We start from the raw sequence: 19,670 nt of genomic DNA on the forward strand, positions 1-19,670 counted from the left end.
CAAATACTCGACACAATTCTGAGATAGTTCTTTAAGTGCTAGCAACTTAGGACTTTGCTTCTTGGAAATTGCAACATCGTTTAAAAAATTGTACCTACTTTATCAGCAATATCCCAGAGTCTCACTGTCCCATCTTCTGCAGCAGAAAGGAAAAAATCCCTGGAAGGATGTGTTGCCAGTCCCCATATAGGTCCATCCACATGACCGTTAACTAAAATGTTACATGCTGCATTTTTCTCTCCAACTTCAATTATTTCAGCATTCCTTGTCCCTACTAGTATCTTGCCCTGAAACACAAGTGGAATATCACAGTTGCTCTTCTTAATAAGAACAACCTATGGACCTATGTGATACTGTGATTTACAGGAAGAAATATACAGATCTTAACTTACGATGGGGTTGCATCAGATATGCTCATCATAAGTTGAAAATGTCATAAGTTAAAAGTTCATTTAACACAGCTAGCCTATCAAACGTGATAGCCTGGCCTACCTTAAACATGCTCAGGACAGTTCCTGAGCCTACAGTTGGGCAAAATCATCTAACACAAAGCCTATTTTGTAATAAAGTGTGGGATACCTCATGTCATCTACTGAATACTATCCTGAAGGTGAAGAACAGAGTGGCTGTCTTGGTACAGACAGAGTGGCTGTAAGTGAACTGATTGCTGGCCCCTGTGACTGCGGGGCTGACCAGGCACTGTGGCTTGCATGGCCCAGCATCATGGGAGAGGCTTGCAGCACATATTGGCAGCCGGGGAAAGATCAAATTGTGAATTATGGTTTCTACTGAATGTGTATCACTTTTGCACCATCTTAAAGTCGAAAAACTTTACCTTGGGGATAGTCTGAATGTTTGGTCTTGTCCCCACTTACTGGCATGAAGCTCCTAAAACCCTTGGAAGTTTCTAAATGGTGCACAAAAGGAGTATCTTTTGTTATGGACCTCATCAAAGGATGGGGGCTGGTTGCCAGGAGACCCAACCTTGTGTTTAGCGGGTAGGGAGTGGCAGTTTCACTCTCTCCTCCCCCCACCTCGGGGATGGGAGAGGGGCTAGAAGCTGAATCAATTACCGTTAGTGAAAGAGTTAATCAATTACGACTACATAAGAAGCCTCCATAAAAACCCAAAACACAGGGTCTGAGGAGCTTTCAAGTTGGTGAACACGTGGTGGTGCAGGCTGAGTGGTCATGGAAGCTCCTCACCCTTCCCATACACCGTGCCCTGAGCAGTTCTACATCTGGCTGTTCCCACGCTACATCCTTTTACAATAACCTGGTGATCCAGTGAGTAACATGTTTCTCTGAGTTCTGTGAGCTGCTTTAGCAAATTAATTGAACCCAAGGAGGGGTCAACCCTCTGACTTATAGGCAGTGGATTAGAAGGACCCGTAACTGACTAGTGTCTGAAGTCCAAGGAGGAGTTGCTGGAACCTCCAGACTACAGCCGGTCAGAAGCATAGGTAACAACCTGGCATCTGAAGTGGCGGTGAGGGAAGCAGTCTTGTAGGAGTGAACCTTCAACCTGTGGAAACCAATGCTTTCTCTGGTAGATACTGTCAGAATTTAGTTGAATTTTTGGAAACCCTGCTGCTGTTGCGGAATTGCTTGATGTTGTGTGGGAAGCACCCCAAACTCAACATACACACATTGGACTTGGGTCCAATACCAAAAGAACCTACTTTCAGAGAATTTTTTGCCTTGGCTAATTTAGTAGCAAGCCAGTCATTAGCTCATGCAAAGCCTTCTACGACCAGAGGCGCATCTGCACGTGTGAGCCCACGCTAAAGACAATACACCTCGCATCTCTAGTCATCAGAGTCATCATTGACTTTGACTATGATATATTAGTCTGAAGATCTCCAAAGAGGTGTTTAAGTGCACTGGAATATAGGAAGAAAGTATTGGATTTTAGTTAAAAATAACTATAAATAAAAGTAAGCTTAACTAATATTTAATACAGACGGAGCATAATACATGTATGTAATTTATAAACACTTATTGTGAGTGCATGCATGGTCAAAGTTTTTTAGAGCAATGTGTGTTTTCTAAACAAATGGAGACAGCTGCTTTAATCAAAATGAGTCAACTGGCAAAGAAATTCAGCTGTCTACCAGAGTTGAATTAGCAGGTTCAAGAAAATAAGGAAGTTTAGATACAGTGTTCAGAACAGCTTCCTGTCTTTTTTCAAAGAGAGCAGGAGAGAAGAGGCAAAGGAAAACTGGCAAGCAAGTCCATCTTTAAGTTATTATTCATCAAGTTGCAAAAGGTGAGAGAATCACAGAAAACTGTTTTCTACCATCTGCTGCACTGTAATGTAATGGCTCAAGCAGCATCTTACTTTGCCTCTGCACACAGAACGGACACAGTCTGTGACTTGTCCTGTCTCAAGCCTGAAGGCGCGGCATCGCCTCAGTTCCTGATCCCACAGTTTGACTGCTCCTCCTTCTTTTGACCTAAGAAAATAACAACCCAAACCAAAAGAAGCATGTTTTATTGGCTATTACAAATAATTTTTATTATAAACGAATACTAAGTTATAAGCAGAATACTAAAAGAGTCTCCAATCTTTATATTCCTCTAAACTTTCTATGGCAATTTTAAGATACACTGCATCTCAAACATTCAGTTTAAGCAAATTTTATTTTATGAAAATTTATTTTTCTGACATTAGCATAAGTTTATTTAGCCCCCCTCTCCCGTACATATATCCTCTCTCATACTTCTTGAATGAGGAAACGTGCAAGATGAATTTTTTTTTTTCCGGCTACACCACGCGGCTTGTGGGATCTTAGTTCCTCGACCAGGGACCGAACCTGGGCCACGGCAGTGAAAGTGCAGAGTCCTAACCACTGCACCGCCAGGGAAGTCCCCAAAATGATTCTTAATGTTAAGAGGATAATGGAAATGCAAGGCTAGATAATAGGATTACAGATGCTACGCTACATTTTCAGGACCAAGAGAGCAGCACATTTCTTTCCAACCATTATTATTAAATGTGCTACTGAAATGGTTTAGTAGGTTACTAGTGAGGAGGAGTGTGCAAGACTAGATGAGGTGTGGAAACACGAGTGTCAGAGTAATATGCAAAAGATAAAATACATAGCCCATTTACAGTTTTTCTCTTGGAAGAAATGAAAAAATATATTCCGTTATGTTCTAATAGATGAATTGCTTGTCTTAGGACAAAACCATGTCCCTGTAGCATTATATGGTCTTCCTTTATGTGAAAGGCAAAAGCTGCTGCATATTTGTGGGTTCTTTCAATGCTGTATAGGAATGCACTTACTTCTTTGTCAAATATATGTTCCATTTTAACAGGCATCTGAATATGTTAGTAGGAAATCGATAAGTATCTGGTTTCCACTGGCAGATTTGAAAGTCACTCAGAAAAAGGTCTCTCCTCAGACTTACATTTTGAGGCCTTGTCTTAATTTTATCTACCAAGTTTGCCTCAAGTAAAAGCAAACAAGGCAAAGTCTGTTTCTAGCATCCTCTCATCCTTTTCTAATGCAGCAGTATGAATTTTTTTCAAGCTCTTTATTGGAATATAATTGCTTCACACTGCAGCAGTATGAATTTTATCCCTTTAGTATCCAGTTTGAACAAAAAAGAAAGGAGGCAGTCAAGATGCATCCTGAGTCCAATGGCAAAGAGTCCCTTATAGGCCACCCCCTACTAAGCAAGTATTTACACAGGCAAAGAGACATTAAGAAAAATCAATCAAAGAAAGTCAAACTAAGGCATCACAACACATGAATATTCAGTAAGGCTGTGCAAAGAAAGAGCACTCACGGCCTCTCCTTGCCACCGGTGACAATAAGTCCATCTCGAAGGGTGGTGTACATGGCAAACACAGGCCCATTGTGAGCTCTGGCCACGATTCTACACAATATGTGGTCTTTCCACACACAGACATCTCCACTGATGGTACCTGTAAACGTCAAGTTATTCTGAAAAGGAGTGGGGAAGGGGGAGATAAACTCATCAAAAGTTCAAATAGAGTTCAAATAGCAATTCTCTATGCAAGTGAGCCTATGTCACCATTTTGATACAAAGAGCATGGATGGTGGAAAAAACAAGAGTTAAGAGGCAGAAAACTTGAACTCAAGGCTTAGCTTTGTTAGGGCCATTTCCTTTTCCAGGTCTGTGTTTATTAGCTGGAATAACCTTGGTCAAGACTTTTAACCTCTATGAGTATTAACTTTTTCACGTGCAAAATGAGGGAGTTCTAAGGTGCCTTCCAATTCAAAAATGCTATAATTCTAGTTTACATCTCCCTTTGGATTGCTTCCCCCTAGCTGCCCAAGAAATAACTTAAAGGTCACTAGTAACTGAGAGTGAAAAAAAGAAGAGGAATAGGAAGTGAAAATAACTTTTATTAGGTTTGATAAAGTATTTTTTCATAGAAAGTAAAACTACTATCTGTAGCATAGTTATAGTTTTTCCAAAGTTGTATATGAAAATTAACACTTGCCATGATTTCTTAAAGTAGCAAAAGTTAATGCATTTCTGCAATGAATCCAAAATAAGATAAATTTGTTAAGGTACCAAAAGTTTAAGAATGCTTTAGATGACTTTGAGAATTCCAATCCTGATATAGTTCATTTATGCAAAACCTGAAAAAATCAAATCCTGCATTAAGTGCTATTTTCATCTCATTTTAGCTTCACTTTTAGAGCAACTCATGTAAAATCCTTCACCAAAAACAATATGGAAAAAACCAATAGGAAATTAAGATTTTGAATTATATCGAAAACACACAGATTTTCTTTAATCTTTCTGAGAATACTAGTTTGTATGTTTAAAGCAAACTAACAGTTTGTTTAATTTCCCTATAACTTTTTTTAATAAATTTATTTTATTTTATTTATTTATTTATTGGCTGTGTTGGGTCTTCATTGCTGCACGCAGGCTTTCTCTAGCTGTGGCAAGCAGGGGCTACACTCTTTGTTGTGGTGTGCGGGCTCCTCACTGCCATGGCTTTTCTTGTTGTGGAGCATGGGCTCTAGGCGCGTGGGCTTCAGTCGTTGCGGCACATGGGCTTAATAGTTGTGGCTAACGGGCTCTAAAGCACAGGTTCAATAGTTGTGGTACCCGGGCTTAGTTGCTCCGAGGCATGTGGGATCTTCCTGGAGCAGGGATCGAACCCGTGTCCCCTGCATTGGTAGGCGGATTCTTAACCACTGCACCACCTAGGAAGCCCTCCCTATAACAATTTAATATTACTTCAAATTCCTCAGCATTTATGCTTAATCTCTGTATCTCATGTTTGGAAAACAATGATTATATTTGTCATACAGGAGCACCTTTAATTCATGCCTTATCTGCTACTGGAATGTAAAAACTAGTATTTTACTTCCCCTGCTCTTTTCATAGCCCCTAGCATAGAGGATGTTCAAAAAGGCTTAAACCGAACATCAACCCATTTTGTTATATAACAAAACATTCGCGCAGATTGCACTGTTGCTTCAAACATAAAAAGGCAATTATGACTAACACTCCAACCTTCAAGTTTGTTTTCTACTGGGAATGGGCAATTGAAGTGAAGAAAGTTAATGTACATGGGCATATTAAATGTCACACACTTGAATGTGTAGGTTTTTCTTCTGGAAAGGAATTACTGGTCTTGTATTGAGAACCTCCACAATACTTAACTGAAGTCTGACATGGCACAACCAACATTTTCAGTGTTTTTTTTTTTTTTCAAAAATATGTGTGTCCTTTAAGATTCTAGAATTATAATTTTCTTCCTTCAAGTATTACATACCCACATAAACACTTTAGTAAGAAAACAAACTTAGTTTTTTGATGCACCAAAGGATTTAAAAAGCCTGGCCAGGGCAAGGTATTAAAGCAAAGAGATGTCTTGTAAACCACAAGCCCAGGTGGAATGGTTGAGGGGAAGGGAGGAAATGGCTCTAGGACACTCTTTCTATTAAACAAGACCAGGAACTGTGCTCGCCTTCTTCCCTTTAATGAGAGACACTGGCCAAGAGCACTTCCAACTATATAACAAGCAGTGAGTTAAGATGACAGGAAGCAAAGGAAATCCTAACCAAGTACCATCTTAAATACTGGAAAAAATCACATTTCATGATTTATCTTTTATTCTAACAAATTATTAGGACCTAGGAGATTTAGGGTGACAGTTATAAATGTAGTGAAGGCTTTTGAGAATGGCAGTGGCCCCAGGACTCAAATGTTTTATAACCCTTCTCCCTCATTAACTTTCTTTCCCACTCCCTGATTCTGAAAGTATCAGAATTTGAAAGATGAAAATACATGCAGGACCAGGACATATGTCATATAAACAACGTTCATGTGGCTCATCTATCCAAAGCAAGAAAATTCAAAATGGTCCAATCCGAGTAATTCAGTTATACTCCCACACGCATTTTAAGAGACATACTGCACCAAATGCAACAGCAAGCATGGTCTGCATCCGGGCATCTTCCAGTGTGCTCAGCAGCCCTTTTTTGCTAAGAAGAGCTCTTCCTGCCAGTGTCCAGAACTTAACATGTTTTACTCCCACAGAGACAAACTGGGAATCTGAATCTGGTCGGAATTCTGCCACAAAAATACGTTGGTTGTGACCAGCTCTGCTGGCAATTTTGGCACCTGATAAAAAAGATACAACAAAATTTTCTAGGTTAGTATAAGAACTAAGCTAATTTTTACAGGCTCCAAAGTTATTGAAAATATATAGTTCAAAAAATAAATGCTTATAAAAAAGGCAGAGGCTTCCCTGGTGGTCCAGTGGTTGGGACTCAGTGTTTTCACTGCCGAGGACCTGGATTCAATCCCTGGTTGGGGAACTGAGATCCTACAAGTCATGGGCACAGCCCCCCCATAGAAGAGAGAGGGCATGTCCCTTGCACTGCTACCTAGCAATCACATGACACACAATTACTAGTGTAGAGGGTCATTTTTACATATTTTTGCAAGTGATGCATGATTTATGGTGCGCTTCATTATAATTTAAGGGGCATTTTAGATTTTAGAAACTGTATCTAATTTTTTCCATGTAGTTCTATGAATTTCACTTTTTATGATAGCTATGTAATTGAAAAGTTTTGTTCAAAGTGTGTTAAAGTAATATTACCCTATTGCTCCTCCATTATTACTTACAATTATATTCCTCTCCATTCTTGTGTAAAATCCTCTGTAACCAACCAAATAATAATTAGCAAGACACTTACATGCATAATTTCTCGCTGAAAGGAAAGAGCAGGGATTCATTTATAATATTAATAACTTTCATTAACTTATGCTTTGTTTACAATTTCACTGGGTTTTTAAAGTGGAACATACCTACAACCACTGTGTACATGTACTGAGTAGGGCTGTAGTGAATAATGGTTTCAATCACCAAGTTAACACAAATATGAAATAGAAAATTCACATCACCGCATTTTTATTTATTTTTTATAATTACAAAGAAAAAAAATCCTACCTTCCTGCCATCTCCAAATGGTAATTGTATGTTCTGGGTCTAGCCCCACAGACAGCAAGAGTTTACCAGTAGCACTGAAACTGACTGAACACACTCCCTTTGAATGGTAGCATCTTAGCATAGATAAAGTCTGCTTGCTCATTGCATCCCAGATGTGGATAGAAGGAGCTGTAGCTAAACAAAGATAAAATCCAAAAGTTGTGATACACCTGTGACAAATGTTTCCAGTTCTAAGGCTGATGCATACTCATCTCTGAAACATGGAAAAATATGTACGTAAGAAAGACTGTGTACTTAATAAAAAATAGCTCAAAACTAAGACTGAATTAAAAAGAAAGGGGAAGAGAAAAGAAAGGAAGGGAGAAAAATACAGACTACTTCCCCAGGCTATAATCCAAATTGCACTTTTGAGAAAACAGCATTTAGACAAGCAATTAGGCAATTGCAACCTCAAACAACTTTTCAAAAAATAATGCGTTTTAGATACATGTTAAATCTTTATATAATTATGTGGAGAAATATACAAACATTACACACTGATGAAATACCAGGATATATTTAGTACTTATATTACATGAAGGAGAGATGAAAAGTGAATACAAATTGAGAAAGGCAATACGTAGGAAACCACCTGAGTAGATGACAAAGGAAATTTTCAACCCGATAGGCACATATCTGGTAAAAAACTAAGTTCATATCACTTTACAAGACAGTAGTTTTTTTTTTTAAATAGGATTTCATGGGAGAAATAAAACTGCTAATTTTTTTTTAAATTTGTTATTTTTCTTATTTAGATTTTTTATTTATCTTATCTAGCCCATTTCTACCACTTAAAAAGCTTTCCCAGTTCTCTACATTTTATAGATTAAAAAACCATAGCTTTGGACTGTTCTTTTTTCATGAATTGCACCCTATAAAAAGGAATACATAAGTCAGTTCAGCAGCTAATTCAGTCTCAAAACATAAGTACTTTTAGTAAAATAATCAAAATGTGAAAGTGCATTTGCTTCAAATTAGAAATCTGCTACAAATATTGTAAAAATAGAGAAATATTACATAAAAATAAGCTGCCTTAAAATCATTTGATGCAGAAAGAAATTCTGGTCTCTGAAGAAAATATTCTGATAAATTTAGACTATATTGTACACCGTCTACAATTTATAGTATACAATGGTAAATTAAATCTGACAGTTCTTCAAAGTTGTTATACTATATTAACCCAGGGAATTAAATTTAAGTTTCATTAAGTAAAAATTGTTCAAAGATTTATGCAACTGTAAAAAAATCAAAACTACATGGAAACAGACATAAAAGTTTATCATACAATAGAGTATTTGTGTGTGAAAAACTGGCCACAGTACTTTAAGAAGTGGACTAAAATTAGAATGTTCCCCATTCAATGAAAGTCAAAGGATATGAGGGAACAGGTAAATTTAATTCTGTAAGGAACACTAGGTGGCTTAAATTAAAAAAAAAAATTTATATATATATATATACATACATATATATATATACTGGAGATTATTCTATAATATTTTTCTACAATGATTTTTTAAAAAATATTTATTTGGTTGCACTGGCTCCTTAGTTGCAGCATGTGAACTCTTAGTTGCAGCATGCACGTGTGATCTAGTTCTCTGACCAGGGATTGAACGCTGGCCTCTTGCATTGGGAGTGCAGAGTCTTAACCACTGCACCACTAGGGAAGTCCCCATTCTGTGATTTTTTTGCCAGTGACAAATATTATACAGGTCTTCTGTAACATAGAAACATAATTATAGATTTACAAAAAGGACCTCTGGGCAATCCATATACTATATTGTCTAAATGTGATGATGTAGGAACTTCCCTGGTGGTGCACTAGTTAAGAATCCGCCTGCCAATGCAGGGAACATGGGTTTAATCCCTGGTCTGGGAAGATCTCACATGCCATGGGGCAACTAAGCCTGTGTGCCAAACTACTGAGCCCATGTGCTGCAACTACTGAAGCCCATGCACCTAGAGCCCATACTCCACAATAAGAGAAGCCACCGCACTGAGAAGCCCTCGCACCACAACTAGAGAAAGCCCATACTCAGCAACGAAGACCCAACACAGCCAATAAATAAATGAATAAATTTATATAAAAAAGTGATGATGTAGATAATGAATTTTCAAGAAACATCACTGTTATTTAATATTCTCCAAATTTAATACACCACAAATTAAAGAATTACATTTATCTAAAATTTAAATAGCAAGTAATTTTAAGTAAATTGAATTACTGAGCTTTTCAAACTTTTATAAAAAATCAAATGAGATGGTGAGAAGCTTATACCAAGAATTTACATCTTAAAACATATAGGTATGACTATATTATGGGATTGTTACACATTTAGAGTGTTCAAAACTTACATCAGTAACAATATTTAAGATTTAGATTCATGAATGTTCTAAAGGCCTAACTTAGTAAAGAAAGATTAAATTATGTTCAATAAGTATATTGTATTTTCTCCTGTAATTTGAAAGTGGTCATTCATGATGCTAGAGTAACACAGATACTACTCTTCTCCCCTTCCTGGAGGCCACCAGACAGGAGTGTCCATCATGGGCCAGGCATGTTCCCAAGAATATGTCATGTTTTCTAATCCCTACTTCTAGGCAGTTATGATTTTTTTGTTTGTTTGTTTGTTTTTTTACAAAAACAGTGATATATATATTTTTTATTTTTAAAGAACTTTTATTGAGACATAATTGACATACAATAAACTGTATATATTTAAAGTGTACAATTTGATATTTTTTTCTTATTAGTAATGTATATATGGCAGTTATGTTTTCCTATGAACTCAGGCTCAGAGAAGTTCAGTGACTTGCCCCAGGCCACACAACTCAGAGCTGGCAGAGCCAGCAGAGGTGCACTGCTCTCAGCACCCAGGTTCTATTCTTGCTCTTTCCACATTAAACTGTCTCCAGAAAATCAATCGCACCAACTCTTCATAACCATTCTTTTAAAATTAAAAAAAAAATTTTATTGGCATATAATTGCTCTACAATGTTGTGTTAGTTTCTGCTGTACAATAAAGTGAATCAGCTATATGTATACATAAATCCCCTCCATCTTGGACCTCCCCTACCACCTCACACATCTAGGTCATCACAGAGCACTGAGCTGAGCTCCCTGTGCTATGTATTTTACACATGGTAGTGTATTTATGTTAAACCTGATCTCCCAATTCCTCTCACTCTCCCCTTCCCCCGCAGTGTCCACACATCTGTTCTCTACGTCTGTGTCTCTATTCCTGCCCTGCAAATACATTCATCTGTACCTCTTTTTCTAGATTCCACATGTATGCATTCTTGACTCTTAGTCTGCAGTACAGAGATGCCATAAGAGTCTCTTAAAATTACAAATGGGTCTCATGAGAATCAAAGTTTTAAAGGATATTCTTTTTTCATCCCCGAGTTTGCCTTTGATGCAGCACAGTAAACACTGTATTTTAAAAACAACATTTAATATGGACCATTACGTGTGCCAGTTGTATTCTGCCCTTTAGCGCCTGCAGTGGACAACACTTTGCTGTATATCCAGCATCCATCCCTTCCTTCCTTCTTAATAAAGCTCTGATTTTACTCAGGAACCCATGCCTCCCTCATGCAACGCAAGTGATTCAGGGGAAAGATGCTGCATGCTCAGCTAATCAGTCTGAGCCCTTTGTGATAACAGCCCCCCATACCCCACAACCCTTACCCTTCCATTCCCCCACCCCCGACATCAGTGATTTAGTTCAGTAGTCCAGATTCGCCAGTCAGCACATGGTATCCCCCATCAGGGTCTTCTTAGTACAGGGCTTTGCTCACGTCTTAAAATGATTCAACCAGGCTAAGAGGAAGCACTGATTTTAGGTCATGGTTTTGAAAGAGGTTTTCATCCTCTTCCCCACCTGATGAAAAAGCAGGGAAGCATATAATTCCAACTGCTACTGGCAGCCCTTTTATAACACAAATACCACAGCCTTATGGGTGAGGCCAAGGCTGTGGATGGCAGAGCCGAAGAGATGGGAAGCGCATCGTGGAGCTCCTGAATCAGCAGGTGCAGGAGACCACCCTCCCTCTTCACTCCTGTGTGATAGTAAATTTCCTTATTTCCTGTCATTAGAGGGCACACATAAGACCATTAAAGTGATTTAATGGACAACTGTCTATCAGGACAAATAGTAACCTAGACCAGAGAGAGTTCTCTCTCCTTGAATTGCCTTAAGGATCAAAAATGTCAAATTCTTACCTCCTGACACAGTCTCAGGTGGGCTGAAAAAACTTTGTGAGACAAAAGATGTTCCCTTACTGTCTACTCAAAACACATCTATTGTATTCAAATGGTAATTATACCATATCTTTTCAAATATATACTCTCCCACATTCCAAAGGGACAGTTTCAAAACTCTTCCCCCACATACTTCACCACTTCCTCACTTTCAGCTGATGAAATAAAAGCCATCAGAGAGGAGCTTCCTTATTTTCCCACCTCCAAACCTACCATTTTCTTGCATTTGAACCTACACTCCCTTCATTTCTTATGACTGCAGAAATTTCTCCCTGCCCAACTATTTCTTCCAAAGTATTCTCCTATCTCATTTAGCCAGCTGCTCAAGCAAAAAATTAAGTTAGTCTTGATTCCTTACTTTTTGTCATGGCCCCACATCCAATTTACCAGAAAAAACTGCTGGATTTACCTCTAAAATATAGTCCATATTTGTCTAGTTTTTTCCCTTTTCACTTCTACCACCCTAGTTTAAAATGTCTTTTGCTTGGACTACTTATGATTGCCTCGTAATTTTCTAGAAGCTCTTTCCCCTCTATATTCTTAATAGTGCAGAGAGTGATTTCCTCACAGTATAAATTGGATCACATAACTCCTTTGCTTTAAAACTCTCCAATGGTGGACTCTGCACTTAGCATGAATCCAAACTCCTGTCCATGATCTGCAAAGCCCCACGTGACGGACTCCTACCCCTCTAAGTTCACCTCAGAGGCCTACTCCAGTTACACTGACCTCGCTGTTTCTTCCTGATTCAGCTTTAGCGCCTCCACAGGAAAGAGTTAACGTAAGTAGGACTGAGGTTACTATCACTAGAATGGCCTGCTTGCTAGTATGTAAGAACCTGACTTTTGAAATGTTCCCTATGTTGATAAGGCTGTTTTGTCCATGGCAGGGCACTGAACACCTGCTTTCTTCTGGGAGTATGGTGTTTTAGTAGTTGTGGCTTTGTGTCTATGTGACCAGCCTCCAGTAGAAACCCTGGTCTCTGAGTCTGCAGTGGGCTTCCCTGGGCAGAAGCACCGCACCTGCACTGAGGCATCTGGCTGCTAGCAGAAGAAGCAGGTTGTGTGTGACCCCCGGAAGAATGTTCTGGAGGAGACGCAGAAATCCTGTGCCTCAATCCTCTAGGCTCCACCTGATGTGTCTTTTCCCCTCCTGATCACTGTAATAAGCTACGGCCCTAACTATCTCTGGGTCCTGTGAGTCCTCTAGTGAATCACTGAATGTGTGGGTGGTCGTAGGAGTCCCAAAACGGGCCTCAGCCTGCAGCCCCAGGATTACCCTTTGGCTATCACTGTTTCGCATCATCCTTGGCCTAGCTAAATGTTACCACCTCTGAAAAAACACTTCATTTTATTGCCATCACCCTATTTGTTTTTATCACATGTATCACCATCTTAGATCATGTTATTTTTAAAATGCACTCATTTATCGCCTGTCTCCCTCTAAAGCAGGAGACTTTTACTGTAAAGGGTCAGATAAGAGACAAATTGAAGATATTATGCAGGTACTTGTGTAGTAAAAGAAAACAAATTTCCACAAAATTTTTATTGATGAAATTCATTGAGTGAAAATTTTTACAATATAGATCTGCTAATGAGAATGAAACTTTTTTGGGGGGATAAGAATTCACTCAAGTGGGGTTCAAAATCAGTGTTCTTTATTTTTTTAAAAAAATTGCAAATGTTCACCTGTTAACGATGATCTGTAATAATTTTCAACTTTGAAAATGTCTCACACAGACAGGTACTGTCAATGTGAGTACCAATCCAAAAGCATATAATTTTAATTGAGCATATTAATCACACGGAAGGCATTCAGACAATTCTATTAGAGTCTTGTCTTGATATTTGCCTTTTAGCATGTATTACACTGCAGAATAGTAACTTTAAATTGAAGGTTAGGTGGAAGTTCCTCAATTGTACAGTTAAACAGATTTTTTAAATATGGAGATTTTCTTTACACTTGTATCAAGATCTAAAAAAATGCTGCTGGAATTTGAGCCCAGAAAATACATTTGTTGCAAATTTGTGTGGGAATGGGAATGTCACTTCTCCTCTTAATTTTTGGCAATATGAGAAGTGTATAATGCAGTTTGCCATTACTTGTGATTCAAAGATTAGCTGTCATCAAATGACTTTCCTGCAGGATAAGTTTCACATATAAGCAGTGTAAATGAAATTTCAGGTTGTAACTGTAATTGTAGTTTCCTTGTAATTTCAGGTTGAATCATTAACAAACATTACCAAGTGTGCAGCAAAAACTAATTTCCAAAGCCATTCAGTTTTCCATAATAGAGACTGAGGGCAGTTCTTCTCACTCAGAAAAATTTCACTCCTGGGTCTGAACTACAGAAATTGAAAAAAAAAAGTTACCACTGCTAAACCACTGAACTGCTGTGGGAATAGGGCCAGTCAGCACATTCACCTTCTATTTCTAACATAAATTAATGGAACTGATGATAATTAAGTCTATGAGAACAAAGTTAACTGTTGACTCTCAATAACAAAATACTGAGGCTCAATTACACATAACAGATTGAGAAATTTTCCACAAACTGCCTGCTGACGAATAACACAGTCAATAACCATAGGCTTCGAATGCCTTAAATGTTTACAAGCCTTGTAAATTTAACCAGCTATCCCCTTTTCTGCTCTAGCTTCCCACATAGTTTTACCATCGGTTGTGATACATCTTAGCAAATTCCACTTCAGGTTGTACTGCATTAATGTCTTCTTAACTTATTTGAAAATATTATCTTTTGTAGTTGTTCCAAGGAGACCATTCATAGAGGCAAACTTCAGTCACTTAAAAGTCAGCATTGATTCCTCAAGTAAACAACTGGCAACATTTGTCAACCCGTCAAAAGCTGAGGGACATCATTCAAAATCATATGCCTTGTTTTCTTTTGTCTTGTTTTTAGTGACTATTGCTATTGTTCCCAATGTCTTCTATTCTTTTAGCAATGGTTTTTGCCAAAAAGCTAACAGTCTGAAGTTTATTTTCTCTGGACACTTGTTCATTGCAATCAATAAACATGATTTAATTAATTCACAGTACTAAACAGCTTTTCTTGAACAGCTAACATGACTCATTCAGGACCTTGCTTAGGTTGTAGCCACATTTTATTTTTATTGGTTTGAAGAAATTCTGTTGTGATGAGATATTGTTTTAAAGTTTCTAAGTGTTCTGATTTTTGCTTTCCTGTGAACTGGGAATAATGTGATAGAGTTTAGTGTGAAAACGTTGACATAGATTCTTTCAGCACAGCTATAGTATCATCACATAATAAACACAATGTTTTACCATCTAATTTGATAACAACATAATCCACACTTCACAGTGCCTTTAGTGTTTGACACTCAAAGTCTATTTTTCTTTCCCCTTCCTTGTTTTGACATAATAGATATACACTGGTTAAAAAACAAAAAAAAATGGCAGCAATGTGGCTGGATCTAGAGAATATTATATTTAGTGAAATAAGTCAGAGAAAGACAAATACTGTATGATATCACCTATATGTAGAATTTAAAAAACAATACAAATGAGTGTATATACAAAACAGAAACAGACTCACAAATACAGAAAACAAACTAGTGGTGGGCTTCTCTGGTGGTGCAGTGGTTAAGAATCCACCTGATAATTCAGGGGATTAGATCCCTGGGCCAGGAAGATCCCACATGCCATGGAGCAACTAAGCCCGTGTGCCACAACTACTGTGCTCTAGAGCCCATGAGCCACAACTACTGAAGCCCGTGCACCTAGAGCCCATGCTCCACAAAAAAAGAAGCCACAGCAATGAGAAAATCCACGTACCACAATGAAGACTAGCACCTGCTCACCACAACTAGAGACAGCCCGTGCATAGAAACAAAGACCCAACACAGCCAAAAATAAAATGAAATAAATAATAAAATAAATCTTTAAAAAAAAAAAGAAACAAAAAGAAAACAAACTAGTCGTCACCTAAGGAAAGAGAAGAGGGGAGGGGCAAATTAGGGGTATGAGATTAAACTGCTTTGTATAAAATAGGTAAGGATATACTGTATAGCACAGTGGAATTATAGCCATTATCTTGTAATAACTTTTAGTGGAGTATAAGCTGTAAAAAAAAATGAATCACAATGCTGTACATCTGAAACTAATATAATGTTGTACATCAACTATACTTCAACAACAAAAATGTTGTGGAATAGCAATACACATAGCACTCAAAACCTGTCAAGTTTTAAAACAGAATCACTGCAATTTGTAGTGTGCCAAGCAGCAATGGAAAGCAATGAGAGTGTTATAAACAGTCTCTGTTGCAACTACTCAACTCTTTTAAAACACAAAAGCTGCCAGAGACAATATGTAACTGAAAAAACATGGCTGTGTCCGATAAACTTTATCTATGGATACTGAAATCTGAATTTCACACACCTTTCATGTTTTGTGAAATTTTATTCTTCCCTTGATATTTTCCAACTACTCAAATTAGTAAAAACTATACTCAGTCATGGATTGTACAAAAACAGGTGTTGGACCAGAATTGGCCCAAGAGCTGTAGTTCACTAACCCTTGCTCTTGAGTGTAGCCCAAGAGGGCAAGAACCTTGCCTGTTGTACTGAATAAATTTATAGTTAAATAGTCAAATCACAAAATCATGCTTTACCCTGGAGGAGGGGAGGGAAATGGATACAAATCACTGGGAAATGTTTTCTTATCAAACTGCTACTTCTTACTATATTATGTAAACAAAGTGAGTTAAAAAGCCTAGTTATTATAATATCTAAAAACAACAGGCATGTACTGTTCATCTAATAGCTTTTTAACTTCACAAAGCCAAGGTCAAAATCAATAATAAAAGTTATTTTCAAATCTTTAAATGCTCTGTTGATCTAGTATGTGCAATAATTAAGATGGTTATATGAAAATAATAAATTAAAAAAATTTTATTTCTAGGAAATAAAATTTATTGATTCATACTTAAGATCAAATTTTAGCCCCACCTTTACTCTTACCAGCTATATGATATTGGCAAGTTAATAGGTAACACGTGATGGGCTTACAACAATGCTGGGCACACTAAGAAGGTCAAAATATATTAGTTCGTAAAAAAAAAACATTATTGCAGATTGGGCTCAGTATCATGACATTAAAATGATGTATTCTTAATTTTAAAATAATCCGAAATAGGTTCAAGTATCTTATTACTCTAAAAATTTGGGCTATCATTACTTAATAATATGACTAAAACAGAAAATGATTAATTTCCTTACCTGACATGTCTGCTGAATCACCTATAATGGAAAAGTAGCAGAAAAATAATTACTCATAAATAGCATAAATACTACAAGCAAAATTTGTAAAAACTTAGTTATCATAAAATGATAATTTAAAATAATTTAAATAATTGTCACATACAAAATTAATCTTATTATGTAAGATTGAGTACACTGTAAGTGAAGCCACTAATTTCAATTACATATGCATATTAACATTCTATATAACCTTCCAATCTTTGGATTAATATTTTTTTATATTTAGTGAGTTACAATATATTTTAATTACAACTTTTAAAATAATATTGATATAGTTTAAAATTGATATGACTTTATTTTGTTTTACAAAATGCCCTGTTAATAGATCCTTTGGGCTTTAATGGATCTTTACTTGCAGGGAAGAATTAGATCTAAACCTCCTGAGAGAAATGATGGCAAAAGTTAGCATGTAACTCAGGAAGAAAAAAAAAGGTCTTAATGCAGACCACAAATTAACCTCTATTTTTTTAACTAAACATTTTGTGTATGAGTAAAAGATTGCCAAAAAAGAAAATACAAAACTCATTATATTTGCAGTGGAAATACTAACCAAAATTTTAGAAGCAATAGTCTTTAGCAAAGAAAGCAAGCAGAAAAATTTAGGAATCTTTTCAAGATAGGCAATTGTTCTTTGCTTTGGTAGAGCTTTATATCCCTACGAAATAATTATTTCAAGGACCTGCAGATAAAGTAGTAGACCTACTGTGTCCTGACCTGGAATATGAGAGCAAAGGTAATGAAGTAGCTGACTCTGCTGAGCAGACCAGTCAGGATATACCACTCTTGGTTCTGAACATGCTCTGATAACCAAATGACAAGAGCACTCGAAACTATGTCACATGAAGAATGGTTTAAAGACTGAGGGTGTCTGGTTTTGGAGATCAGGCTTATCCCAGAATATCTGCAGGGCCTGGGACAAATAAAGAGTACAGATAAAGACCTAAACTTCACAGGTCTATATATTCCAGGTGTCCCAAAATGAGGACCAGTGAAGTGTAATGAAAGAGAAACAGATTTCTGTTCTACATGAAGAAGCACTTTATTAACAGAGCTTCCTAAGGAGAGGCTGGGTTACTGTTAGGCATCAAGTGATAATGAGGTTCAAGCATAAGTAGGAGGACACTTAATCACACACGTAACAAAGGAAATTCAAACATCTGATGATGGGCATCTAACAATGGATATTTGGCTCTGAGAATCCAAGAAGAAAGAAAAGTTTGACTGTAACTAGCTAAGATACCACAAAAGCAAATATTTCAGTTCCTCTATGATTTATATGATTTTTAACAAAGAGAACCATATACATTTTAGAAAGTGGTTTTGTGCTTTGTGGGTATTAAACAAGCCTGGCAGGCAAAGTACCTACTGATTCAGTTCTCTTTAGGTTCAGAAGAGAAAAAGTCTCTAACTCCTTGGTCTTCTCTTGAGTCCTTTTTACACTTAATTAGTCATCAGTAAAGAATTTTATCCATCTTGTGGAATGGTACAAGTCAGGCACAGCACAGAACTACATACATGTTCTAAAATTCAGCTCTATACTGCCTGAACTTTGACTTGGAGGGAGAGAGAGGGAGAGATAATTAGCTATTCCACATTCTCTATAGTGCTGCCTTTCAAAAAAAGGGAAAGAATACAAATATCAAATCATTATGCATCTGGAACTAACATAGTATTATATGTCAACTACACCTCAATTTTAAAAAAGGAAAGTAGGAAAGAGGGTCAAATTTCATGAAAGATTAAAATTTTTTTTTTCTGTCTGCATTGGGTCTTCGTTGCTGTGTGAAGGCTTTCTCTAGTTGGGGGCTACTCTTTGTTGCAGTCTGTGGGCTTCTCACTGCAGTGGCTTCTCTTGTGGAGCACGGGCTCTAGGTGCAAGGGCTTCAGTGGTTGCAGCATGCAGGCTCTAGAGCACAGGCTCAGTAGTTGTGGCGCATGGGCTTAGCTGCTGCATGGCATGTGGGATCTTCCCAGACCAGGGATCAAACTCATGTCCCCTGTATTGGCAGGTGGATTCTTAACCACTGCACCACCAGGGAAGTCCTGAAAGATTAATTTGTGACCACAACATTTCTTTCTTTCTTTCTTTTTTTTTATAAATTTATTTATTTATTTATTATTTTATTGTCTGTGTTGGGTGTTTTTTTGCTGTGCCGTGGGCTTTCTTTTTAGTTGCGGTGAGTGGGGGCTACTCTTCGTTGCGGTGTGCGGGCTCCTTGTTGCCGTGGCTTCTCTTGTTGCGGAGCTCAGGCTCTAGGTGCGTGGGCTTCAGTAGTTGCAGCACATGGGCTCAATAGTTGTGGCACACGGGCTTAGTTTCCCTGCAGCATGTGGGATCTTCCTGGAGCAGGGCTCAAACCTGTGTCCCCTGCATTGGCAGGTGGATTCTCAACCACTGCGCCACCTAGGAAGCCCCACAACATTTCTTAATCAAAAGAGAAAACTACAGCAGTAATATGTTAAACAAAGTTGCTTATTAATAAAGGAAGAAAAGGGGAAAGAAAAGGAGAAGAAGAAAAGTTGGGAAATGAGAGAACCATGTCTTCTAGGATTCCATTCATATTAGAATGTAAATTCTACTAACATAGAGATTTTGTCTTTTTTTGTAAGCT

General features: G+C 37.5%; 1 protein-coding gene across 10 annotated transcripts in view; it reads right to left on the reverse strand.

Annotated features, from left to right (window-relative positions):
• The window catches only part of EML5 (EMAP like 5), a 163,951-nt gene that overhangs the window by 7,039 nt on the left and 137,242 nt on the right, over window positions 1-19,670 (reverse strand). For 6 of the 10 annotated variants that reach the window (XM_057733805.1, XM_057733802.1, XM_057733803.1 and 3 more), the window contains 6 exons: window positions 17,017-17,037; window positions 7,456-7,629; window positions 6,412-6,620; window positions 3,795-3,952; window positions 2,341-2,455; window positions 99-287 (listed from right to left, as the gene is read on the reverse strand). In XM_057733805.1, coding sequence (XP_057589788.1) covers window positions 99-287; window positions 2,341-2,455; window positions 3,795-3,952; window positions 6,412-6,620; window positions 7,456-7,629; window positions 17,017-17,037 — 866 coding nt within the window. Of the gene's footprint in view, window positions 1-98; window positions 288-2,340; window positions 2,456-3,794; window positions 3,953-6,411; window positions 6,621-7,455; window positions 7,630-17,016; window positions 17,038-19,670 lie in introns of those variants that run through there. The other 4 variants (XM_057733801.1, XR_009053391.1, XR_009053392.1 and 1 more) reach the window with 4 other exon arrangements.

The sequence above is a fragment of the Hippopotamus amphibius genome, chromosome 4, assembly GCF_030028045.1.
Source record: "Hippopotamus amphibius kiboko isolate mHipAmp2 chromosome 4, mHipAmp2.hap2, whole genome shotgun sequence".
NCBI classification, from domain to species: Eukaryota; Metazoa; Chordata; class Mammalia; order Artiodactyla; family Hippopotamidae; genus Hippopotamus; species Hippopotamus amphibius.